The 22,520-nt window shown below is 26.1% G+C and overlaps 4 protein-coding genes and 1 non-coding gene across 6 annotated transcripts; 4 read left to right on the forward strand and 1 right to left on the reverse strand.

The window, feature by feature from the left end:
- The first annotated feature begins 1,490 nt into the window (after window positions 1–1,490).
- Window positions 1,491–3,604, forward strand: LOC112604259 (EP300-interacting inhibitor of differentiation 3-like). Of its 2 annotated transcripts, none has more exons than XM_025353216.1 (8): window positions 1,491–1,886; window positions 2,043–2,200; window positions 2,275–2,373; window positions 2,432–2,568; window positions 2,651–2,860; window positions 2,936–3,146; window positions 3,275–3,393; window positions 3,500–3,604. In XM_025353216.1, the coding sequence occupies exons 2-8, from the start codon at window positions 2,089–2,091 to the stop codon at window positions 3,557–3,559; spliced, it is 948 nt and encodes a 315-aa protein (XP_025209001.1). In that variant the 5' UTR covers window positions 1,491–1,886; window positions 2,043–2,088; the 3' UTR covers window positions 3,560–3,604. The 2 variants fall into 2 exon arrangements, with proteins under 2 accessions (XP_025209001.1, XP_025209002.1); XM_025353217.1 differs by having other exon boundaries at window positions 1,491–1,695.
- A 1,697-nt stretch (window positions 3,605–5,301) lies between these two features.
- Window positions 5,302–10,147, forward strand: LOC112604168 (ribonucleoside-diphosphate reductase large subunit-like). The gene is made up of 15 exons (XM_025353072.1): window positions 5,302–5,439; window positions 5,651–5,772; window positions 6,010–6,098; window positions 6,812–6,989; window positions 7,065–7,225; window positions 7,314–7,516; window positions 7,605–7,830; window positions 7,889–8,130; window positions 8,378–8,579; window positions 8,661–8,810; window positions 8,881–9,102; window positions 9,162–9,374; window positions 9,434–9,529; window positions 9,602–9,790; window positions 9,851–10,147. Exons 2-15 carry the CDS (start codon window positions 5,721–5,723, stop codon window positions 10,034–10,036), a joined length of 2,409 nt encoding a protein of 802 aa, XP_025208857.1. The 5' UTR covers window positions 5,302–5,439; window positions 5,651–5,720; the 3' UTR covers window positions 10,037–10,147.
- Window positions 10,148–10,242: 95 nt separating this feature from the next.
- Window positions 10,243–12,016, reverse strand: LOC112604169 (39S ribosomal protein L28, mitochondrial). Its single transcript, XM_025353073.1, has 2 exons — window positions 11,891–12,016; window positions 10,243–11,097 (listed from the first exon to the last, which is right to left on the reverse strand). The coding sequence occupies exon 2, from the start codon at window positions 11,085–11,087 to the stop codon at window positions 10,290–10,292; it is 798 nt and encodes a 265-aa protein (XP_025208858.1). The 5' UTR covers window positions 11,088–11,097; window positions 11,891–12,016; the 3' UTR covers window positions 10,243–10,289.
- Window positions 12,017–12,297: 281 nt separating this feature from the next.
- Trnal-uaa lies at window positions 12,298–12,381 on the forward strand. Its single transcript has one exon. It is a non-coding gene; the product is annotated as a tRNA-Leu (tRNA).
- Window positions 12,382–14,913: 2,532 nt separating this feature from the next.
- Window positions 14,914–22,484, forward strand: LOC112604141 (protein SMG8). The gene is made up of 18 exons (XM_025353038.1): window positions 14,914–15,044; window positions 15,622–15,781; window positions 15,890–16,012; window positions 16,085–16,236; window positions 16,324–16,464; window positions 16,523–16,627; window positions 16,701–16,831; window positions 16,901–16,969; window positions 17,050–17,156; window positions 18,359–18,589; window positions 18,654–18,865; window positions 20,449–20,667; window positions 20,729–20,838; window positions 20,949–21,137; window positions 21,204–21,518; window positions 21,597–21,768; window positions 21,866–22,042; window positions 22,213–22,484. The coding sequence occupies exons 1-18, from the start codon at window positions 14,998–15,000 to the stop codon at window positions 22,340–22,342; spliced, it is 2,790 nt and encodes a 929-aa protein (XP_025208823.1). The 5' UTR covers window positions 14,914–14,997; the 3' UTR covers window positions 22,343–22,484.
- The last annotated feature ends 36 nt before the right edge of the window (window positions 22,485–22,520 follow it).

Below are 22,520 nucleotides of genomic sequence, written 5' to 3' on the forward strand. Positions count from 1 at the left end.
CATCCTTGTGAAAATAATAGGGCCAATGATGCCATAGTGTGAAATTGCACACCATATAGTTACTCGATCTGTGTAAGGATCGTTAATGAAGTCGGCGAGGATTTTATTCAGACCAATAACGACAATTTTACTTATTCACAAGACCATAAAAATGGAAATGTGCTTCATCAGACATCAAAATATTAAGATTAAAGTTATTGTTCTCGTCCACCCAGGTTAGTACCTATTTCTCGACATAAAGTTGTGCGGCTATAGAGATTTGCAGGTTTCAATTCTTGAACCACCTGCACCTTATATGAGTGAAAGTTTAGTTCACTGTGTAAAATCTGACATAGACTTCTACTGAATAAATTTAACAATTTAACGATAACGCATGTTTTAGTGCAGAATGTCCGGCTCTTGGACTCTTTGTGATAGCGGCCCTGACGCAGCGATGTTTACAGGTGTGCGAATGGCTTTTTTTTGTGTAGGCTTCTTTTTTAATGCTGAATCCGTTTCTTCAAAGTTAGTTATCCATATATTAATAACCTTAGCCAATGATACCGAATCATGGCGTTTAAGATTAAAATGAAGACGAAATTAACGCTTTGCAGCTACTTAGATCTGTCATTATTTTTGTAAAACGGTTTTATTGCAAAAGTACATTGTTCACCACTCCACTGTTTCATGTTTGGCGCTTACTAAATACTAAATAATAAATTCCAAATGACATGTTGTCTTTTAACAGTTTGAACTAAGAATACTTTATAAGAATTTTTATCTTAATTATGACAGGGAAAATCTATTTAAAATCGAACGCTTCAGTGCCCTATCATGTGCATGACGTTGAGATACGTGTGATGCATGAGATTATTTATTTTTATGGATAAATTTCTCAAAACAACTGATATCTACATGTAGATATCAAACACATAATTTGATGGACAAATAAGTTAGATTGTTAGTAGCTAAAAGCCTGGAAACCCGCGGGCCGTCGCACTGCATGTAGGTATACAATTTACACGTTGATTATAATTATTAATAACTAATTATTTACTAACTTGATCAGACTACATTGATGCCTATGACAACCACAAATAATGTGGTTTTCTATCGGTAAAATAATTTTCAACATCAGTTCAGTAGATCTAGAGATTATCTCCTACAACCTCACAAATTTTACCTCCTATATATTTAATCGTATAGAATTATAGACTAATTAGACTAAGGTCTATCTCTATGGATAAAAATTTATGTTGTGATCGTGATATGGGGGTCGGGCACTAAGAAACAATAAATATACGAGTAAACGACCGATAAATAGCGCTAGTGAAGTAAATTATTGAATTATATTTCAAATAATTCAAATGATTTTAAGTTGATAATATAGTGTTGAGACGGATGCATAAAAAACTTTTTTATTATTATTATAGTGCGGGAAAATTATTGCTTCAAGATTGGTATTACTGATTTTCCGAAATTTGATTTGTTGATATCTCGCTGTTATTAAAACCGGGAAAACTTTACCAGCCTCTATAGTGAAATCGTTTCCCGCTCAAGTTTCTGTGTAGTGTAGCGTACCAGCGTGCATAATGACCGTGTATTGTGTAACCTAATCGCGAGGTTCACGGATTACATGGAAGTTTATTTTTGATTATGATATCTCACGACAAGACAATTATTGAAGAATTATTGAAGAAAACTAAATTTTGAAATGTGAATATCATCTCTTAACTCTTTGTCTATGATTTTAAAAACTGGAGTGGCATAGTTATGGCCACTGTCCACTATGTTTAATATTGTCTCTTAAACTAATTTATCCGTTGACTTTCGTATCTCAAACTTCCATTAATCATAATTCCGTCACAATAACTGATCAATTTATGTAATTTTATATTACATACTAGGTACTAATTTAATATTATTTAAAATTTAATTATTAATAAAACACTATTAAATGTCACCCTTCACTTATTTTTTATTCACCAGTATTTGTTGGTCTATCACAATTATAATAAACATTTGAAAATTATTCTACAATACAATTTTATTGAATTGTTTAGTAATTTTGTCTACATTGATCACCGCTTACACAACAAAACAGCCAGTATGTCGAGTTTTTCTTCATCTGTGAACGAATCGAGTTCTGAGGAGGAATTTCAATTATTTAAAACCCAACTGAAAAAGGTTCAAGATTTTATCGAAGAATGCAACAACAAAAGTATGTATTCTGTGCTTATATCTTATGGTTATCTGGGTTCATTTGTATCATATAAAATAATTATAAATTTTTAGTTGTCAACAAGACATTATGTGCAAATGATTTATCTCTCATGAAGATAGAAATGAAATACTTGACAGAACTTGAGCAGCAAGTGACTTCAGAAAAAATGAGTAAGTGTTTAAAGTATTTAATTCATAATATTTTTATTGGTTTTAAAATAATTTTCAGAGTCCAGTTATGTGTTGTACAAAACCTTATCTTTGAAAATGGTACAAGAATCTTATCGTATATGTAGCTGGCTAATAGAAAAGCAATGCAGTGAAATGGATAATATGTTTGATATAGATACATATGTTATTAAAATAGTATGTTAATTTTATTACATTATGTAATTGACCAATCATTTAAAAATGAACACTAATATTTTTCTACTATTTTAAATTTTAGATTGAAGCATGTGATGATAAAGAAGATCCTTTAAGCCACATAGACACTATATTCAACGGTGCTTTTAAAAATATAAATTGTTTTAATTTAAATTTCTACGGGAATATTAAATCGGAAGAATCTGCTGAAACCCAAGTAATAACACAATCAAGGAAAGAATACAGAAAATCTCAAAAAAGACCTTTAGAAGATCAAGTGGTTCCCGTTGAAGTATTAAGAATGTTATTAAAAAATAATATTGGTTTTACTCTATTAATTACATTTATTTGTTTTATTGTTATTTAGGTAGGTAGTGATACTGGTGACAACGAATTACAAATAACTTTATCAAAAGTTAAACACTGTTTGAAAAAAGCTTTAATAAATAATCAAGGGAATCCAATATCATTCTATGCATTTGCTATTGATCCATTTAGCTTGACATTTACAATAGAAAATTTATTTCATTTGGCTACATTAGTAAAAGATCATTTTGTCGAAATAAAAAGAATTTCAGGTTACTATGATTATTTAAAAATAACTTATTATATAGGACAATGTCAGTTCACTTTTAAGTCTATTTTTCTTCTAATATTTTTAATGTTTGTATAATATATAATATATATTGATATTTTTTTCATACAGATGGTGAAAATTATGAATTTTCAACTATAACATTAGCCAAAAAAAGAAATACAAATGATAAACCCAAAACTGATGATAATATATCTTCTTTATTCACAATGAACTATGAACTATGGCAGGTAATAACTGTTTTATTTTTAACTTATTGTTTTTTACCTATACAAATATCAAAAATAATACTTTTGTTTTAATACTTCCAATAAATGTTAAATTTTAATTTTCCAGTATTATGTCAAAAAATTTCATATAACTGAACGAATGATCAAACAAGATGGTGATGATTAACTATTTAAAATGATTATAAAAATATATTGATGATTTTCTACAAAAAAAAATAAATTAAAATAAATATTTAAAAATTTTGTATGTTTTTTATTTTTGAAAATTACTTACAATTAAGTTGAGAAAACAAAAATAACTAAATAGTTATTAATTAAAATATATTATATTTATATTAATATACTTATGTGACATTTTTGAACTCGTTACATTATTTTGTGTTAAAATTAAATATTTCTACTTAAAGACAAATCATATAATTTCTTACTTTAGTTATCCATATAAGCATTACTGTATAAGGTATCATGAGAGTTCAACTTAGTTTTTTTCACAAATTAAAATTCTTATACCTAACTGTATTTGAGGACCAAAGTTCAATATCATAACTTTATGTTCAATAGTTAATACGTTTTTAATTTTTATATTTTAGTTACTGTCCAACCCTCAAATATGTATTCTTTGATAACATTTTTTAAATAATAGTAATATTTTAAGCAACGAGTGGTGTTAAGACTTGTTGACATATCTCTAAGTAACTTTGATATTCCAAACCTTATTGTTACTAAACCAATTTACAAACCATCTAATGTGCTCTTATGACAGACCTTATATTATATAGTCTTCTCATGAAAAATGGTGGGTGGTCATAGAGACTCATAGTTATGGCCAATGGTAATGCTGTAATGGTCTCAACTGAGTTCAAATTGTTTACATTGAGATGTGTGATTTAAGTTTAATTATTTATTTAATACACTTTTCACACTGACTTTTACATGTTTGTGTAATTTTTGCCATACGTTTTGTAAGTTGGTCTTTTATATTTAAGAACAAAAATCTACTAATTACTAGGTACCTTTGTAAAGTTATCTATATCTGTGTGTTTTATTTAGATCTAAAAGTTGATAGATTGTTGAACTAAAAAAAATGTAACAATTTTTAACGAACTTGTTGCTTTTTTTAACCAAATGTTCTCAGTACCTAAATTGTGGATATAAAACCATGTAATCAGGATATTAGTAACTGAGGAGTATATTAAAATCGGTTATTCCAAACTAAAAATTTCGAATTTTTTTTTTAACTAGGTAGTTTGATATATTTTTAATTTTATAATAATGAAAATAAAATTGTTTCCATTTTTTTATCAGTACATACATTGTTTATGTTTGTAAAACTATAATTGATATGTGTAATTAACAATAAATAACTGAATATAAATAAAAAAATATTTTTAAATATGAATGGTGGGGTGCGGAAATACCGTTTGCCTAACTACTTACTTCTATTGATTATGAAAACTAATAATTTATAATCAATCTTATAATATTTTTAAAGTGAAATTATTAAAAAAGTGTAATGTAAAATATGATTACTGGACATTTGAAATTTGTTAAAAATGTTGATATTTAAAAAAGAGACCATAGGATGGGATTAGCCTGGAGTCAGTTCGATCCTCTAATAAGAATTAAAACTATTAGCTAATAAATGTAATTATTTTTCTTTTTCTTTTTATTAAAATATATTTACAATCTACTATTTAAATTTAAAACATTAAGTAATACTAATAGCTTACAAAAAATAATGTAATTACTAATTATGCAATATATTATTTAAGTTGGGAAATAAAATTAAAATGGGATTGTTTTATAAGGTTGGTAGACTTGCAGCTTTTCTAGACCGATATCATTTCCTATTTTTTGGGAGATTATTCTATATGGTGGGAAAAAGCGCGGGAAACCTTGCGTGTTTACAATGCATTTAATATCAATACATTATTTTCTTGGCGGTACCATTCTGTATTCTTACTTCTTCGGTGTGCGTCGTTGATGACTATTCTTGTTGCCAGTGGTTTGACATCTTGTCTTCATTGGATCGTATAATAATTACAGGTATACAGCTTTATTAATTAACTACATATAATACCTACATACTTTAATTGTGGCTGATGGAAACGTTTTTAAAAAGCGCAAACCGAAAACAAACTCCACCAGAGCCGCGTACTTTTATAATTCTTCGTTATTATAATTGATTTTGTGTTGATAAATACACATACTGCTAATTTATTTATTATTATTTACGTCTTTTCTTGTTTGGTTACAGCACAATTCCCTGACCAGCCGTTGACGATTTTTAATCAAGTCCATACCTGTGTTTACAAACCTCCATAATTATGTCGAACGACGTTGGAAAATCTAGTGATAAACTGTTTGTGAAAAAGCGTGGTAAGTAATATACCTGAATTATGTCATGTGTTAAAAGCAGGTTGATATGGGCATAACTATAACATAATAATGTCCCTTGAATATATGAATTAGGCTCTCTTAAATATCTGTTGAACAATATACCAACAGTAAATTATTATTTTTTGTACATGGTACATTTTATATGACTTAAGTCCTTTCTAACATGAAATACCTAATAATAAAATGTTAAATATATATTTTTTTAAATTTGTTTAGATGGCCGATTGGAAGAAGTAATGATGGACAAGATCACAATGCGAATTGAACAGTTATGCGATGGACTCAATATGGACTTTATTGATCCGGTTATATGATATTTTATATTATTATTTTTAAAGTTTCTTTAAGAATCATATTTAATTAGATTAAACATTTTTGAGGTTCTTTCAAACCTATAATTGAAGTTATTGAATGTTTATTAAGGGTCAATAAAAGAATGAGAGTATAGAGGAATTCATTGTTTTTTTTTTAAATATTCACAAAAAGTACATGTGATAAAAGTATAATCTAACCTCCTATTAAAACAAAACAAATTTAATGAAAACAGTGTAAAAAACTAAGGAAAGTAATATCAAATTATAAATGTATTGTTCCCGAGTTGAATTAATATTTTTTGTAATTTTATTAAAATATGTTACTTATATTATTTATCATTATTGTAATTTATTAAAATGGTAAATTTATTGCAATTAAATAAATAGAATAAAAATATAAATATTTATACATTTTTAAATTATTATTATTATTATTTTTTTAAATTTTTTTATACTATCCTGCTCTTAGATTAACAAAGCATGACAATTGTTTGATAATTGATTCAATATTCTAATCAAAAAAAGTTTTTAGTTCAATTAAAAAATTATCCAATATTAGATAATAAGTACTACTATTTACTATTTTTCAATTTTTTTCTTTTATCTTTATATTCAAATTTTTACTTTTATAACTTTTTATAGTTGCTTATAATTATATAACTAAAAAGTTAATGTTTGATTAAATACATTTTTCTCACTTTTAGCCTGAAATTACATTACATGTCATCGGCGATATATGCCCAGGTATAAGTACTGTACAAATTGATAATTTAGCTGCCGAAACAGCTGCTTACTTAACTACAAAACATCCTGATTTTGCTGTACTTGCTGCTCGTATTGCAATATCTAATCTTTATAAAGAAACTAAAAACAATTTCAGCGGTAAATTATTGATTCTATTAAATAATAAAGTAGATTACAATATTACATGTATGATAAATTATTATACTATTACAGATGTAATTTATGATTTGTATAACATGTCAAATGAACTAAATCAAAGACGCATGAAAATTATTTCTGATTTTCATTATGGTGTTGTCATGAAACATGCGGACCGTTTAAATAATGCTATTAAACATGATAGAGATTATACTTACAGTTATTTTGGATTTAAGGTATGTTATGAACTACTAAGTTGATCTTATATTAGATAAAAATTGTTTTGTGTAAATGTAACATTTTTATTTTTATACTACATTTTAGACACTTGAAAAGTCATATTTATTAAAAATAAATGGTAAAGTTGTTGAACGTCCTCAACATTTATTGATGAGAGTTTCAATTGGAATTCATGGTGAAGATATTGATGCAGCTATTGAAACATATGACTTATTGTCATCAAAGTATTTCACTCATGCTTCACCAACAATGTTTAATGCTGCTACACCTAGACCTCAACTTTCAAGGTAAGATAATAAATAATATTGATTATATTTAATTAATATTATAGGTAATCTTTTATTTAAATTAAAAATGTTCTTAATGTTGGTTTAGTTGTTTTTTGGTTGCTAATAAATCTGATTCATTAGAAGACTTTGGTAAGACAGTTAAGACATGTGCCAAAATTTCTCAATCTTCTGGAGGTATAGGTATACACTTACATAATATTAGTGCAGCTGGTACAACATGGACCAAATATCCAAAACATGAATCACATGGTCTTGTAGAACCATTAAAAGTCCTTAATGATTTGGCTCAATATGTTGACCAAGGTGGAAAGGTTAGTTTATTTTATTCTACATTTAAATCTGTTACTGTATTGTATTTGGTTTTATCAGAGACCTGGGGCAGTTGCTGTTTACATTGAACCTTGGCATGCTGATATATATACTTATACTGAGTTACGTAAAAATACTGGTAATAAAGAAGAAAAAACTAGAGATTTATTTTTGGCTCTTTGGATACCTGATGAATTTATGAGACGCGTTGAAGCTGATCAATCTTGGAGCTTAATGTGCCCACGTAAATGTCCAGGTCTCTCAGATGTCTGGGGTGATGATTTTGTGAAACTTTACAAAAAGTATGTTTTTAGTATGTGTTATTAATAAAATTTACTGCTAGTGATTATTTATTACAATATGCAAAAAATCAAGTATACATTAGTAAATACTATATAGTTTGTAGTTAAAATTACCAAAAAATAAAACTGATAGTTTATTATTATTATTATTATACTATATAAATTTACTTATACACATTTTTATAACAAAATTATAGTTATAACTACTAAATACATGTAATAAAACAATTATCTCCTGCTGTCATAGGTATGAGGATGAAAAACGTTACAACAGACAAGTATCAGCAAGGGAATTATGGTTCCGAATAATAACTTCCCAAATTGAAACTGGTATGCCATATGTACTGTATAAAGACGCTTGCAATGCCAAAAGCAATCAAAAAAATCTTGGTACAATTAAGTGTAGTAATCTTTGCACTGAAATCATTCAGTACACTTCACCAGAAGAGGTAATCATTTATCATATTTTAAATAGTATTATACTTGGGATAAATTATTTTATGATATATTTTATAAATAATAATTTATAGGTGGCAGTATGTAATTTAGCTTCTATTGCAGTAAATATGTTTGTAAAACCTGATGGAGAATATGATTTTAAAAAGCTCTTAAAAATTACAAAAATTGTCACTAAAAATTTGAATAGAGTAATAGATGTCAACTTTTATCCTGTCAAAGAAGTAATTGAATTTATCCGATGAAAATATATTTTTATATCATTCTGCGTATTAATATATATTTTTATTATAGGCTGAAAATTCAAATAAAAAACATCGTCCTATTGGTATTGGTATACAAGGTTTAGCAGATTTATTTTTATTGATGCGTTATCCCTTTGGCTCTCCTGAGTCACGAAAGCTAAATTTACAGATATTTGAGACTTTGTATTATGGTGCGTTAGAAGCTAGTTGTGAATTAGCTGAAGAATATGGAACTTATTCATCTTATCAAGGATCACCAATTAGTCAAGGAGTACTGAAAAAAAAACAAACTAAATGTATCATGTTGCTAATCAATTTTCACGTTTTTAGATTTTACAATATGATATGTGGAATGTAAAACCTACTGATTTATGGGATTGGGATATTTTAAAAGAAAAAATTGCTAAACATGGAGTTAGAAATTCATTATTATTAGCGCCAATGCCTACTGCTTCAACAGCACAAATTCTTGGCAATAATGAATCTATAGAACCGTACACAACAAATTTATACTATAGACGTACTCTTAGTGGAGAATTTAGTGTCAGTAAATTATATTAATGTATTATTATTATATCTTTTAACTTATTTTAATACTCTAGGTGATTAATCGTCATTTATTAAACGATTTAATTAAGCTTAATCTATGGAATGAGGATATGAGAAATGAATTGATTTACTACAAAGGTTCTGTACAGGTAAAAAATTATTTTAAGAACAATTCAGTGATTGATGTTTATATTATAATTTTGAAATAAATGTTTATATAGAAAATAGACAGTATTCCAGACCACATTAAAGAGTTATATAAAACAAATTGGGAACTATCTCAAAAAATCATATTAGATATGGCTGCAGATCGGGCAGCATACATTGATCAATCTCAATCCTTAAATATTCACATTGAACAGCCATCTATTGGTAAAATATCATCTGTACATTTCTATGGATGGAAAAAGGTAAGTCAACTAAACAACTCTAGTAATTTTTAATTTTAATTTATTTATTTTTTGTAATAGGGCTTAAAAACTGGTATGTACTATTTGCGTACCAGACCAGCTGCTGATCCTATTCAGTTTACAGTTAATAAAAGTGCACTATCTAATAATGTAGCAATTCAAACTGAAAAGAATGATGCACTAAATATGCAACAATTAGTATGTTCATTAGAGAACAAGGATGCATGTACTATGTGTGGAGCTTAATTTAATGTGTTTATTTTGTCTGTAAATTATGGCCGCACCAAATAATTTTATGTTAATCATATATTTTACATTAATTGTATTGTAATTATTTTTTAAACTTTATTTTGAGTATTAACTATAATTTTTATCTGTTCTAAATATATAATTATAATAGGTATATAAAAAAAAATTCATAAACAAAATTTTATTTTTATTTTAGTATTATATATTATTTTTAATCATTAATAAACCACTATATTGTAATATAACATTTCTAACTAAAAGGATTAAGTTTATTTATCCAACTCTTATTCTCTTCTACTGTTTCATCACTATTTTTCAACTCCTCTATTAATTCCAGTCTGTATTTTGTTTTCAATGGAGCTTTCTTTTCATTTAACTCGTCTATATCCTGCATTTTGAGTAAAGCCTCATCGAATGTTAAACCATACCATTCAATTTCTTCATGGGTATAATCATTCAAATAATGTTTATATTTGTCATACACCTCTTGTTGTTTGACACTATCATCTTTATATAATGTTTTGTCTCTTAGAGCCATTAAGATATGACGTTTGATTTTTAAACTTAAAGTAGTTCTTAAATCACATGCAGCTGTTTTCAGTAGATAATGATCTAAGCCATAATTCTTATTTATAAGATCTAGGGCTTTTTCAGTCACTATTGTTGACATGTAAGAATTTAAAATCTCACTGTATACCACTGATTTCTTTAATGTTGGTGTCCAAAAATGTGGTACACGACTCTTGTATTTACCACTTTGTTTGAAGCCTTGAACTATAGCTTCTCCTCCCCAAATACCAGAATGCATTGTTTTTGGGTACTTTAAAGGAATTGGTATATTCTGAACAGGAATAATTGCTCCAGTTTTCTCGTCCTTTGTCCATTTTCCTGGTTTAGCTTTATAGTAAACTGGTTGAGGAACCTTATGACGCCATTCTTTATAAAACTTCTTATATGCCTCTGGAAGCCGATCACCAAGACCAGAACTAATTTTTGTTTTTTTTGGTATGTATAATAATTTTAAGCCTTGAGCTAATTTAGATTCCATTTTATGATATCTAAAAAAATTATATATGTGTTAATAATATACATTCATGATAACAAGTTGGTTATTCAGACCATTGTTTATTTTTCTGTTAAAAATTGTATTTAAGAAAACAATGCACATATTTAAATGACTGTTTTTTAGTATAATGACAATTTTGTTAGCATGAACCATAGCTAAATATATGTATCATATTCTTATTTCTTAGTTTAATAAAATTACGATTTAATTTTCTATATTAGTATATATTATACTACATATATTTTTAATTTCAAAATTTTTATTTGAGTACCTATTGAAAATATAAAAGCTTAATGTTAAAATTTTTTAGTTATATTTAAAATTAATTTGTTAAAAAAATAAAATTACTTAGTAAAATGTATTTTATATTGAAGCTTATTACCAAATATTTTGCTTCTCTAATTACAATATATATAACTATTATACATATCTAGTGAAACTAATAATATATCTACATACTTTAACAGTAAAATTACTAAAATGTAAACAATATTTTGTTTTTAAGTAATTGGAGTTGATATATTTATGCATTGATATATGAAAAGAAATAAGTAGAATTTATTACCAATTACTGAATTAGATATTATATGTTATTGATATCAGATATTACTTTTAACTGTGAATCAAGAAATTTCCAGCCTATCGATTATTCAGTATCATTAACCTCTAAATATTATAATACAAAAATATAATGAATAGAACAAGCATTTTATTTTTGCTAGATTATTACATGGCATTAATTAAATGTAAGTAAACGAGTATAAAAATAAAAACATTCGACTTACCTTTGTCTTGTTTAGGTACTATTCACAAAATATTATAAGTCATTCACTAAGTATAAAACCACAAAACTAATTAATAAAGTTTAATGCTAAATAATTTCAGAAAAGTTATTCCTCTGATGATAGCAATAATGTAAAAAAAATGGTATAATAATCATAAATTCACATGATAGGTAGTTGATATTTTGATAATGTTTATCTACTATCAGATTTCTTAAGATTTTTTATTAAATTTTAAAACATAAGTTATTTTTTTTCTTTTTTATTTAATTATGTTTATAATTATAACAATTATTTTTTAGTTATTCTATTAAACCTGTATACATAATTATAAATAAGAATAAAAAAATAAATATGGTTTAATAAATAATAGTACTTAGATATTGAAAATTTCTCACTTCCATCCAACAGTCAGGTTGGCCGAGCGGTCTAAGGCGCCAGATTTAAGCTCTGGTTCCCAAACGGGAGCGTGGGTTCGAACCCCACACCTGACAAAGTTGTGCAATAATTTTTTTTCCTTTTTTCCTTAATACATTAATATTGTAATTAATATATTATCATTATTACATTTTGTTATTATTATATATTACAGTATGATTTATAAAACGGTTATGTTTTTGGATTTCCATATCATTTTTTAATCTAGTTACAAATATACGTAAATCAGAACAGTTTTCCAAAATTAAAATTTTTGTTATACCTATACTTATATGCAAGGAAAATAATTATCGATGAGAATAAAAATTATGATTTACGAACGTATTTTAAATATTTTGATGTAAAGTATGAACTATGAAGTTCAAATAGGTAGTTTTAATTTCATTTTGGGAGAAAAATGCTTAATGTCAGGTTATGCAATTATTAAAACCATGGTAGGTTGAGTTCAAACACTTGAATTCATATATTAGGTATATTCATTGTTTATTGATTGTCCAAATTGCTCATCCGAACTCCTTTCAAGTTTCAGCCACAGTATTAGTGGGGAACTGCGGACAATCTACGTTTCACTGTAATAATATACAAGTAACATACCTACTATAATCTGTAATAAAATTTACTCAACTCGCCTGATTCATATTCCATCAGTGGCGGATTTAAGGGGGGTTGGCGATCACTCTTGGGCTTTTTTTGTATAGTACTGGGGTGGGCAATTGGTGGCCCGTGAGCCTTTTTTATCTGGCCTGTACTACATAATTTACATTATGAACAAAATAAATGCTAATTAAAATGCATATTTTGAATGACTTTTTTTTGCTTCTTATTTTCTGGCTTGCTAAATTTTAATTTTCTCTAATCCTCTGGTAATATCAATTCGCCCCCTCCTTAAATGAGCTTCAGATTCGCTATTCATTATTCATGTATATATTATAAGACAATTTTTTTGCTTCAAGACACTGAAATGCGATTTAAACATAGATACCTTGACTTATTGCTAATGTTATAAAATTATCGTATTAATTTTAATTAAATATCCAAGTTTGTGTATAGCCGAGCAACATTTTAATTTATTAAACACCCATTAGGTATGTCATATTTTATTGTTTAATCATTGATATATCTCATATGTTGTGACTGAGTACTAAGTAAACGCCGGAAAGTTTGAAGGGCGCGCTGCAATTTAAATAAATAAAATAAAATATATTTAATATCACGATTGATAACGATTTGATCGTGTAAATAGATAGATGATTTGCGTTCACGATTTTAGATTTATAGATATCTACCTGATACACAGATAATATATTATCCGTGTACCTGATAAACCTAATTTACATCTAAAAATTAAAATTGTAATATCTCAGAAATCAAAATAGATACCTATTGGCTATTTATTTAATCTATTCCACGATTTACGTATTGTTAGCGGACCAACAAACTACAATTAATTCGTCGGTAAGCTGTGTGAACCTGAACTTAAGATATAATGGATTATGGCACCGAAACTCGAAACGTTTTCAACATAGGCGTAACTAGACCTTAAAGTTAGGGGGGGGGCTTCAGCCCTAGAATTTTTATTATAAGTAAATTAAGTGGGAGGCTCTGCCCCCCCATACCCCCCAAACACCTTACATTCATTGATTATACACGTAATATGAATGTAAATTAATATTTAATTATAAAACAAATAATAAACCAAGTGGTATTGAGGTTAAATATTTATATATGTATTAACATATTATTAAGTATTATTTTAGGTATAAAGAATTTAACGATTTTTTAGTTTATTGACAACTTCTTAGTAGGGAGTATTTGTGTAGTAAAAATTACACATGTTACATGATACGTCTTACACCGGACCTATATACAATAATATAGTTTAAATTAATATTTTTCTAAGATATTAATAAAAAAAATAAAACGATATTTTAAATTTAAGTTTAAAAATGTTACTATTATTGGTGGGAGTGTGGGACTAGGAATTATGACAGGGGGGGCTAAAATTTATGTTGGGGGGACTAAGCCCCCCCAAGTCACCCCTAGTTACGCCTATAGTTTTCAGTGATTTTCACCGTCTATTTTACCAGCAATGAATATTGATACCTGAGTTACAACAACGGAAAATCAAAATTATTACTGAAAAATCAGCATAAAATATCACTTTTATCAAGAAAACATTCACCCCAATATTAGTGTGTCTACAACTTGCTCTATAACTCGTCATTTTCATAAGCTCTATGCCCTATAGTCATATCATGAAAGATTTAATTTAATCTACTCTATAGTTGTTATCTATATTCTTATCATGTTTGTATACAAAACAGATAATATAATCTATTTCAATTTTCAATAAATTTCAAAATCTAAAAACTACTTCACCTACGCGACAATAATAACAAAACTGTATATTTTTATAGTATATTTAATACTTAGTAAGCCTTTTTAGTTTAGTTAATATAGGTACTTTTTACGTATCGGATATCACAATTCTCATTTCAATACACATTTTGAAACCGTCTTAAATCATTGATTACAAACTGTATACTATAAATATATTTTTGGTTTTGTAATTATATGTTATTGAAGTTTAACAGTTAGTAATAAGTAGACTGTAGCCCGTAGGTACTTTTTTTAGTGAAAATATTAAAATTAAAAAAATAATATTACAAAATATGAAATATAAGAAAATATCTTTGCCTTTTGATGAAAATTTTATCAGGTAAAAATTTTATAATGTATATAATATATTAAAACAAATTTATAACAGCTTCACTAGATAATTCTTTTAAATTTATTATTACTTATAAGTTATAACTATTAATTATTAGTCTATTGAAATATTGTTTCCATTACTAAATTTCAATTCATACATTATTATAAGTATAATTTGTAATTAAACAAAACAAAATTAATAATGATGCAGAATCATACTTACCTTTTTATATTTTTAACATATTTATTATTTTGTATTAAATCAATATAATTTTGTAATATTTTATTATTATTTGAATTTTGACATAGTGTTTTTGTATGAAATTTTAACAAACACTAATTCTGAGGTTTTAATAGTATTAAAAAATATGATTTAAGAATTTTTAACTATATGTTTTAAATAATTTTAATAATTTTTGTTATTATTCTAACTAAATTTTGATAATTAAATGTATTCATAAAGATGGTAATAAAATTAAAAATTTAGTCTGAAATAGTTAAACAACTATTCAGTTATTGGTACATTTCTATGTTTAATTTATAATTTATATCTTGTTTATTAATATAGATTATTTTTATTTTAGTTCTATCCAAGACAATACCAAACCAACTATTATTGTTTCTATATTTGGGAAATCTTCATTAGCCTCTAAATCATGCAAAGCTCGCTTTGTGAATGAGTTTTATGATCGTCCAATATTTAATTCACCTTTAGTACAAGCCTCTTCAAATTCAAGACTTCAGGTAACTTATTAATACTTTTATATATTGGTAAGAAATACTTCAAATTCAAAAACATACTCGTTTATTATTTCAATAATATATAATAATAATTATATGGTTTATTTTTAGTCATCAATTGAGTGTTTTTATGATGAGCCAGGTGGGATTGTTTATCTTCACTTAATTGGTTCTTTTGATAGTCATTCAATCACACAAAACATTGATGAATTATCGACAGAAATTGAAGAAAAAGTAAGAAAATTTTTAAATTTAATTTTTATTATAAAAATAATAACTTTTTAAGTATTTATTTTATATTTTTAGGGTTTTTTGAGAGTATGGTCATCACTGAAGTACAACTATGCATGTTCATTATTGTTTTTGTTAAATGTTTCACACATTCTTGTACTAACAAATCCTGTTCCTGTATTTGACACTAGCTACTTGAGTTATTTCAAAGCTCTTGATTGTTCACGGTTAATTATTTTTTAAATTTTATTTTCTATTTCATTTCATTGTATTTATTTTAAATATTCTATACCTTATATTTTTTTAAATTTTAGATCGAAATTCCTTAACGCAATAAAATCCACATTGTCAAAAATACCTAATATATCTACAACTTGGATAGAGAATACCAGACTGTGTTCACCAAGATTATTATTTTATTATGAAACATGTCCAGATGAATTTAAAAAAAAAAAGTATTTTAAGTTATTATAATAATGTATAGAAATAATAAATTTTAAAATTTTTTTGAAGGCAATCAAATGGGCCATGCCATCCTGGTTTAAAAAAAGCTGAATATTCTTTAGAAGACCAAATTTATTGTATACTTAGAAAAAGACGAATTATTTCAAATATAAGGTATTTAAAATAGTTAATTTATTTTATAAAATATATATGTTGTACATTTATGTATTTCTTTTTAAAAATGCAGCACTCATTCTTTATTTGCTATCCCAGCTAATCAAGAATATGTATTTATGGATGATTCACCTGATCAAGTTTTAGACTGGGATGAATTTTTAACTAACTCACTGATAAGTTTGTGCAATAGTTCATCTGTTGGTTTGTATTCACTACATAAATGAAATATTTTATTGTACAGGTAGATAATATTAAATTAATTATTTATAGAAATTAAAGATCGTTTCATTGACTGTGGACTTGAAGAAGATAATGTGGAGAAAGACTTTTTAAATAAAAGTTAGTAAAAATAAAATTAAACTATCTTTAACATATAATATGCAATTAAATTAAATTTATATATTAAAAATTTGTTTCAGGTCATAATATAAAAAAATTTATATTTGACCACATTGATGTAGCATTCAAAAAAGGATTTGATGATAATATCGGTAGAAATGCTATTACAATTCCAAATTATTTTGAGGTAGTAAAATATTTATTTTTTTATCAACATATAAGTTAATTAAACTAAATAAATGCTTATTAAAATTATCTGTAGAACTGAACTATTTATTTTTAGTTGATTTAATGTTGTAATTTTTTCCATTATTTTCCATCTATAACAACTTTCTTTAATTCTATATATATATCTTGCATAATTTGCTTCATATATGACTGCTTTGGTCTTCAACTTCCTTCATTAATAAATATTATCCAGATGTTATTCCTTGTGATATGTTCTATTCACTTCTTTCCATAATAGTTGTCTGTATTGACTTCTTCCTTCTTTAAAGTTTGATTATCTTTTCCATTATCTAGAAAAGCTTTTTCTAGCTCACATTTTAAAATGCTTTTTTTACCCAGGTCTATAAAATATTTATAAATGGATTTATTTACTCTGAAATTTTTTTCCACAATTAGGCTATGGCAAAGAATAGCTCCCTTATTCTAAACCTATATTGATCATCCATTTATTTTTCTATCTGTTATGTTTGTGTATTATTTTTCTTTGAGTTTTTGAAGTCAATGTAATATTATACTTATTTTATATTCTTCACATCTTTCTATTGAATTAAACTATACTCACTATTAAAAAATATTTAATTTTTATGTAAATTACATCAATTTGATATACTAATTAATTATTTTTATTACAAAAGACATATTACTATATTAGTTGTATTCATATACAGTAGTCTTGTAATCCAAGATCATAATACTGCCAGTTTATCAAAAAGACTAGATATTAAAACAGAAATTAAGTACAGATTAAAATTTTCATTATATTTTTATTGAATTATGTGTGTAGATGTAATTGATATTTCCGAAAAGTTTTTAACTTTTGTTATTGAAAATTCGATTACACTAAATTCTTAAAGTGATAATCTAAAAATAAAATTATAGTTGAGTGTAGTAAAAATATGTCAGATTACTATGGATAATACCAAGGTATCTGTATGTTGTTACTTGATAACTTTTATTACTTTATAAAATCTAAAGAAATATTGTATAAGTAACATTAAAAATATTATAATTTATTTGTTCTACTCTCAATGCCTATTTTAATTTTTTTTTCTATTAATAATTACTAATATTATTTAACCTTATTATATTGTTAGTGATTGTATATTATTTAATATTTGAATTTTCAATAATTATTATTGTATATAAAATTTGTTGCTTTAGGCTCCAGCTTTTAGTACTTGGTGCCTAGTAGCAAATGAAATGTACAATTTATTTGTCTTGGCAAATGACCTTGATGAAGAAGCTAAAATTGCAATGGAAACATTAAGATCATTTTTAGATATAGATACCAATTTTAGTGAGAGACGCTGCCGTAAAGTTCAGCCTATTGCCATGGCAGCCTATCAGGAAAACTTGCCATCACATTATAACAGAAACTATCACGACACTAAAGTATGATTTTATAAGAGACAATTAAGGGGTTTAAGTAAAATGTGTATTATTTTCTGTATTAAAGGTAGCTCAAGCACTTTCAGTGTTTGCTCAACATGCCCGTGGGCCTTTACTCGATGATTATATTCAAATTTTAGTTCAAGACTGTGATAAATTTTGGCAATCAGGTCGTCAAATGTGTGAAACTCTATCATTGACTGGAAATCCATGTACACAGCCTTTGCACAAAGGGGGTACTGTTGATGGACCTATCAAGGAACCAGAGCAAGATGACAAGTAGTTTTTATTATTTAAACCAAGATGGTTAACAATGCTTGCTATAATATAATTAATTCTTTAATATTACTTAGTATTTATATTTGCATGAGAAGTATTTAGAAAATTCAAAACTACATTATTCTTGTAGATAAAAGACTTAATATTTTAACGTTCAAAAATGTTCCCACTATAACTATTGATATTTTCATATCTAGAACATTGTACACTCCTTAAATTTCTTTATACATAATGTTTGAAATGCTACAAAATGTATATGTTTATTTGGAACAGGACTATTGTAAATGTTTATTTCCTCTATGCTGATAATATAATTATCAATTATTCCCAGTTTCCATTTATTTTATCTCTTATGAAGAATGTATCTATATCTTACACAGAATGATAAGTTACACAAATAATGCTTGAGTGTATTTTATTTATTACCATAATATATTATTTCATTAACTATTCATCATAATACAATTATTAACTTTTTTTAAAATTATTATGTGTTACTCATATAAAAATATGTTTTTGGACACAAAAATCAGATGCTAAGCCCTTGTAATACTTAGAAAAAAAAAATGTATTATTTTAATTTTTTGATGTATCAAAATTTTTTTTATTTAAAGAAAAAACTCGGCACTGTAGACGCTGCATAATATTATTTTTATTATTGATTCAACATTTTTTTTTAAATGTATAAAGGGTTGCAATCTTAAAAGGTTTCATTTGTGAGATACAATATTATATAATAATATACTGATGTTGATAACTCAGGTTCTCCATACAAAATGTCATTATACTTTTTGTTCTCTTTTTTGATTATATTATTTATACATTACTTTTAAATAATTATGGATTTTTAAAAAAATAAAATATTGTTCATAAACTATAAATTTGAAGTAATATTAAAATCAAATATGTATGAATTTATGACCAATAAAAGTAGTCTATAATTTGAATGTACTAAACTTAATATTTATAGAAATAAAAGATTTCAGAACTGTGTCATTCATATCATAGCGATGTATTGTTATATTTGTTAATTATTGAATTTATTATTTGTTTGATAAAACTATTTTAATTCATTGTTATAATAAACCTAAAACTTCAGTAATCCAAAAATATTATTTTTATTTATTCTGCTTTTTTATTAATTAGGCTTAATATTTTTTAATTAGTAAAAAGATATACATTATTTGCATGGTGTGGAATAACATGTTATTTTAAACTTGTAAGAAGTAAATAGTTATGTTTTTTTTGTATTCATGATAATTTCTTTGTATTGTTTATACTTATTAATAGTTTTTGGTAAACATTTAATATTTCAGGATATTAACGTAAAGACTATATTAAGATATCTACTATTATAATATTTGCTAAAAATATAACATGAAAAAATGCACAAAGACATTTTCACTCGATTAACATAACACATAACAATGATATTAATACATCTAAATGTTAAGAGTTAAATAATTTATAGCAAAAACTTGATGTTAAACGTTTTCTAATTATAATTTTTCATGTTTATAAATTTCATTGGGAATAATTTTAGTTGTTCATCAGTTGAAAATAAATTTTTATTGGTTTTACAGTTATATTAATAAGGATGAACTACCTACTATGGAACATTCAAGTAGTGTCATGTACTTGTCAGCATGCAACTGTGGTCATAAGCAAGGTACTCGTGAAGACCCATTTACAATTAGGACAGCAAACTATGATTTTTATCAAATTATGGCCAATGATTGTGTCTGTGGTTGTTTAGACAGAATTAATTTTCCAGTATTCCAACCTAGTACACAAGACTATAGGTGAGATTTTTGAGTAAACTTGTGCATTAACCATTATCTATGTTGATTAAATTTTGTGTAGAGCGGCACAATTATTTGCAAAGCCTCCTGTGATTGCTGGTAGAAAAAACAGTGCCGGTTTATTACACACTCCAACTCAAATGGGCCATACTCAAGTATTAAGTTTAGGAGGTAAATAAACGTTTTATTTTTTTTATTTTTAAAGTATTCCTAAACTGTTTTATTATTTTATATAAAATATTATAATACCTAACGTGCTGAAATATACATTTTATGAATAGGAGTTTTTGCCAGTTGTCATTCTGTAGATCCAATAAATGAAATTTTGGGCGAAACATCTCGAAATAGGGAACTTCCTGATAGACAGGGTCTTACTTCTGTTGAGTTGATAAATATGCAAAAGAATGAAGACACTATCTCAGGAAATCAGATTGTTATTAGAGTAACTGATACAGATGGTGACACAAAAGGTAATATTGATAAATTATTAATTGATTTATTGACTACTAATATTTATCATACATTTATCTTTTCAGAAAAATCATTAGTTCGACAACCAAGCACGACAGAATACTTGCCAGGCATGTTGCATACCGAATCGCCTAATAGTTTATTGCCTCAGTTTCCATCTTGGTCTTTAGTATGTCTAGGCTCGTCTTGTTTGTATTCACATAATATAGGACTTCAAGAAACACAACATCCTGGATTTTTAAATTCTACAGCTTATCTTCTACCTTGGGATGTTACTGTTCGATTAGAACATCATCCTAGAGATCGATACTGGAATTCTGATAGAAACAAAATTAATTCATCTCCTATTCAGCGAGGGCGGAAAACTAAAGGTTCTCGAGGTGATATTATAAAGCAATTGTGTTAAATCATTTTAGTATTACAAATCAAAAAATTAAATAACACAATTGTTGATATAGAATTTTCTGTTAAAATTTTCATTGGAGTTGAATATGAATGCCCAAGAGGACATCGATTTATGTGTTCAGCACCTGACAAGATATTAACTACTGCAGGTAGTGGTATCGTAAAAGAAAATGGAAATAAGGTCTCTAATTCAGATATGCCATTGTACTTCCCGTGCCCTTGCAGGTAATACATATATTAACTCCAACTTATATTGTATTAAATATTTTGTTCAACTTGTATGAAAATTTGATTTGAAGATAAAATGTTATTTATTTTACAGCTCAGCTCCTTTAATGGCTCAGTTAATGAGAATCCACGTTGTAACTCCTAAAGCACCTGTTCATATAACTTTAAATCCCATGGTGCAACCTGATGAAAATGGTGGTCCAATATTTGTAACGGGATTTGATACACCTATTGAACTTACACAGAGTACTTATTGGGTACTTCGACTGCCGTATCCTTTAAATACCCAAGTTTTTATAATATTTGTTATTTATATTACAACATTTATAACATAGTAATATTGTAAAAGAAGTACTATTTTGTTATTTAAAGATTTTTTTTTAAATTATTACAATATTTATACATATATTAAAAAGAATACCTTAACTTTATCACGTTTAGTTATGTGTATGCTGGTGATCGTGGTCCTTATCTTCCACCAAAAGAACCATCACAGAATCAAGGAAAACTTCTCAAAGGGGTGTATAGTGTAGCAGAAGCAACAACAGATAACAACAAACTTAACGTTTGAAAAAAATCAATATTTTATTTTTGAAAATATTTTTATTATTTGGCACAATATTAATGGAAGGACTTAATTACATGAATAACACTCAATTAATAAGTAATGTAAGCTTTTAAATTTTAAGTGTAGTAAAACAAACATATTATTATTTAAAGTGTATAATATATTTATAATTAAATATTAT

Source organism: Melanaphis sacchari, unplaced genomic scaffold (genome assembly GCF_002803265.2).
Source record: "Melanaphis sacchari strain LSU unplaced genomic scaffold, SCAv2.0 Contig11_pilon_pilon, whole genome shotgun sequence".
NCBI classification, from domain to species: Eukaryota; Metazoa; Arthropoda; class Insecta; order Hemiptera; family Aphididae; genus Melanaphis; species Melanaphis sacchari.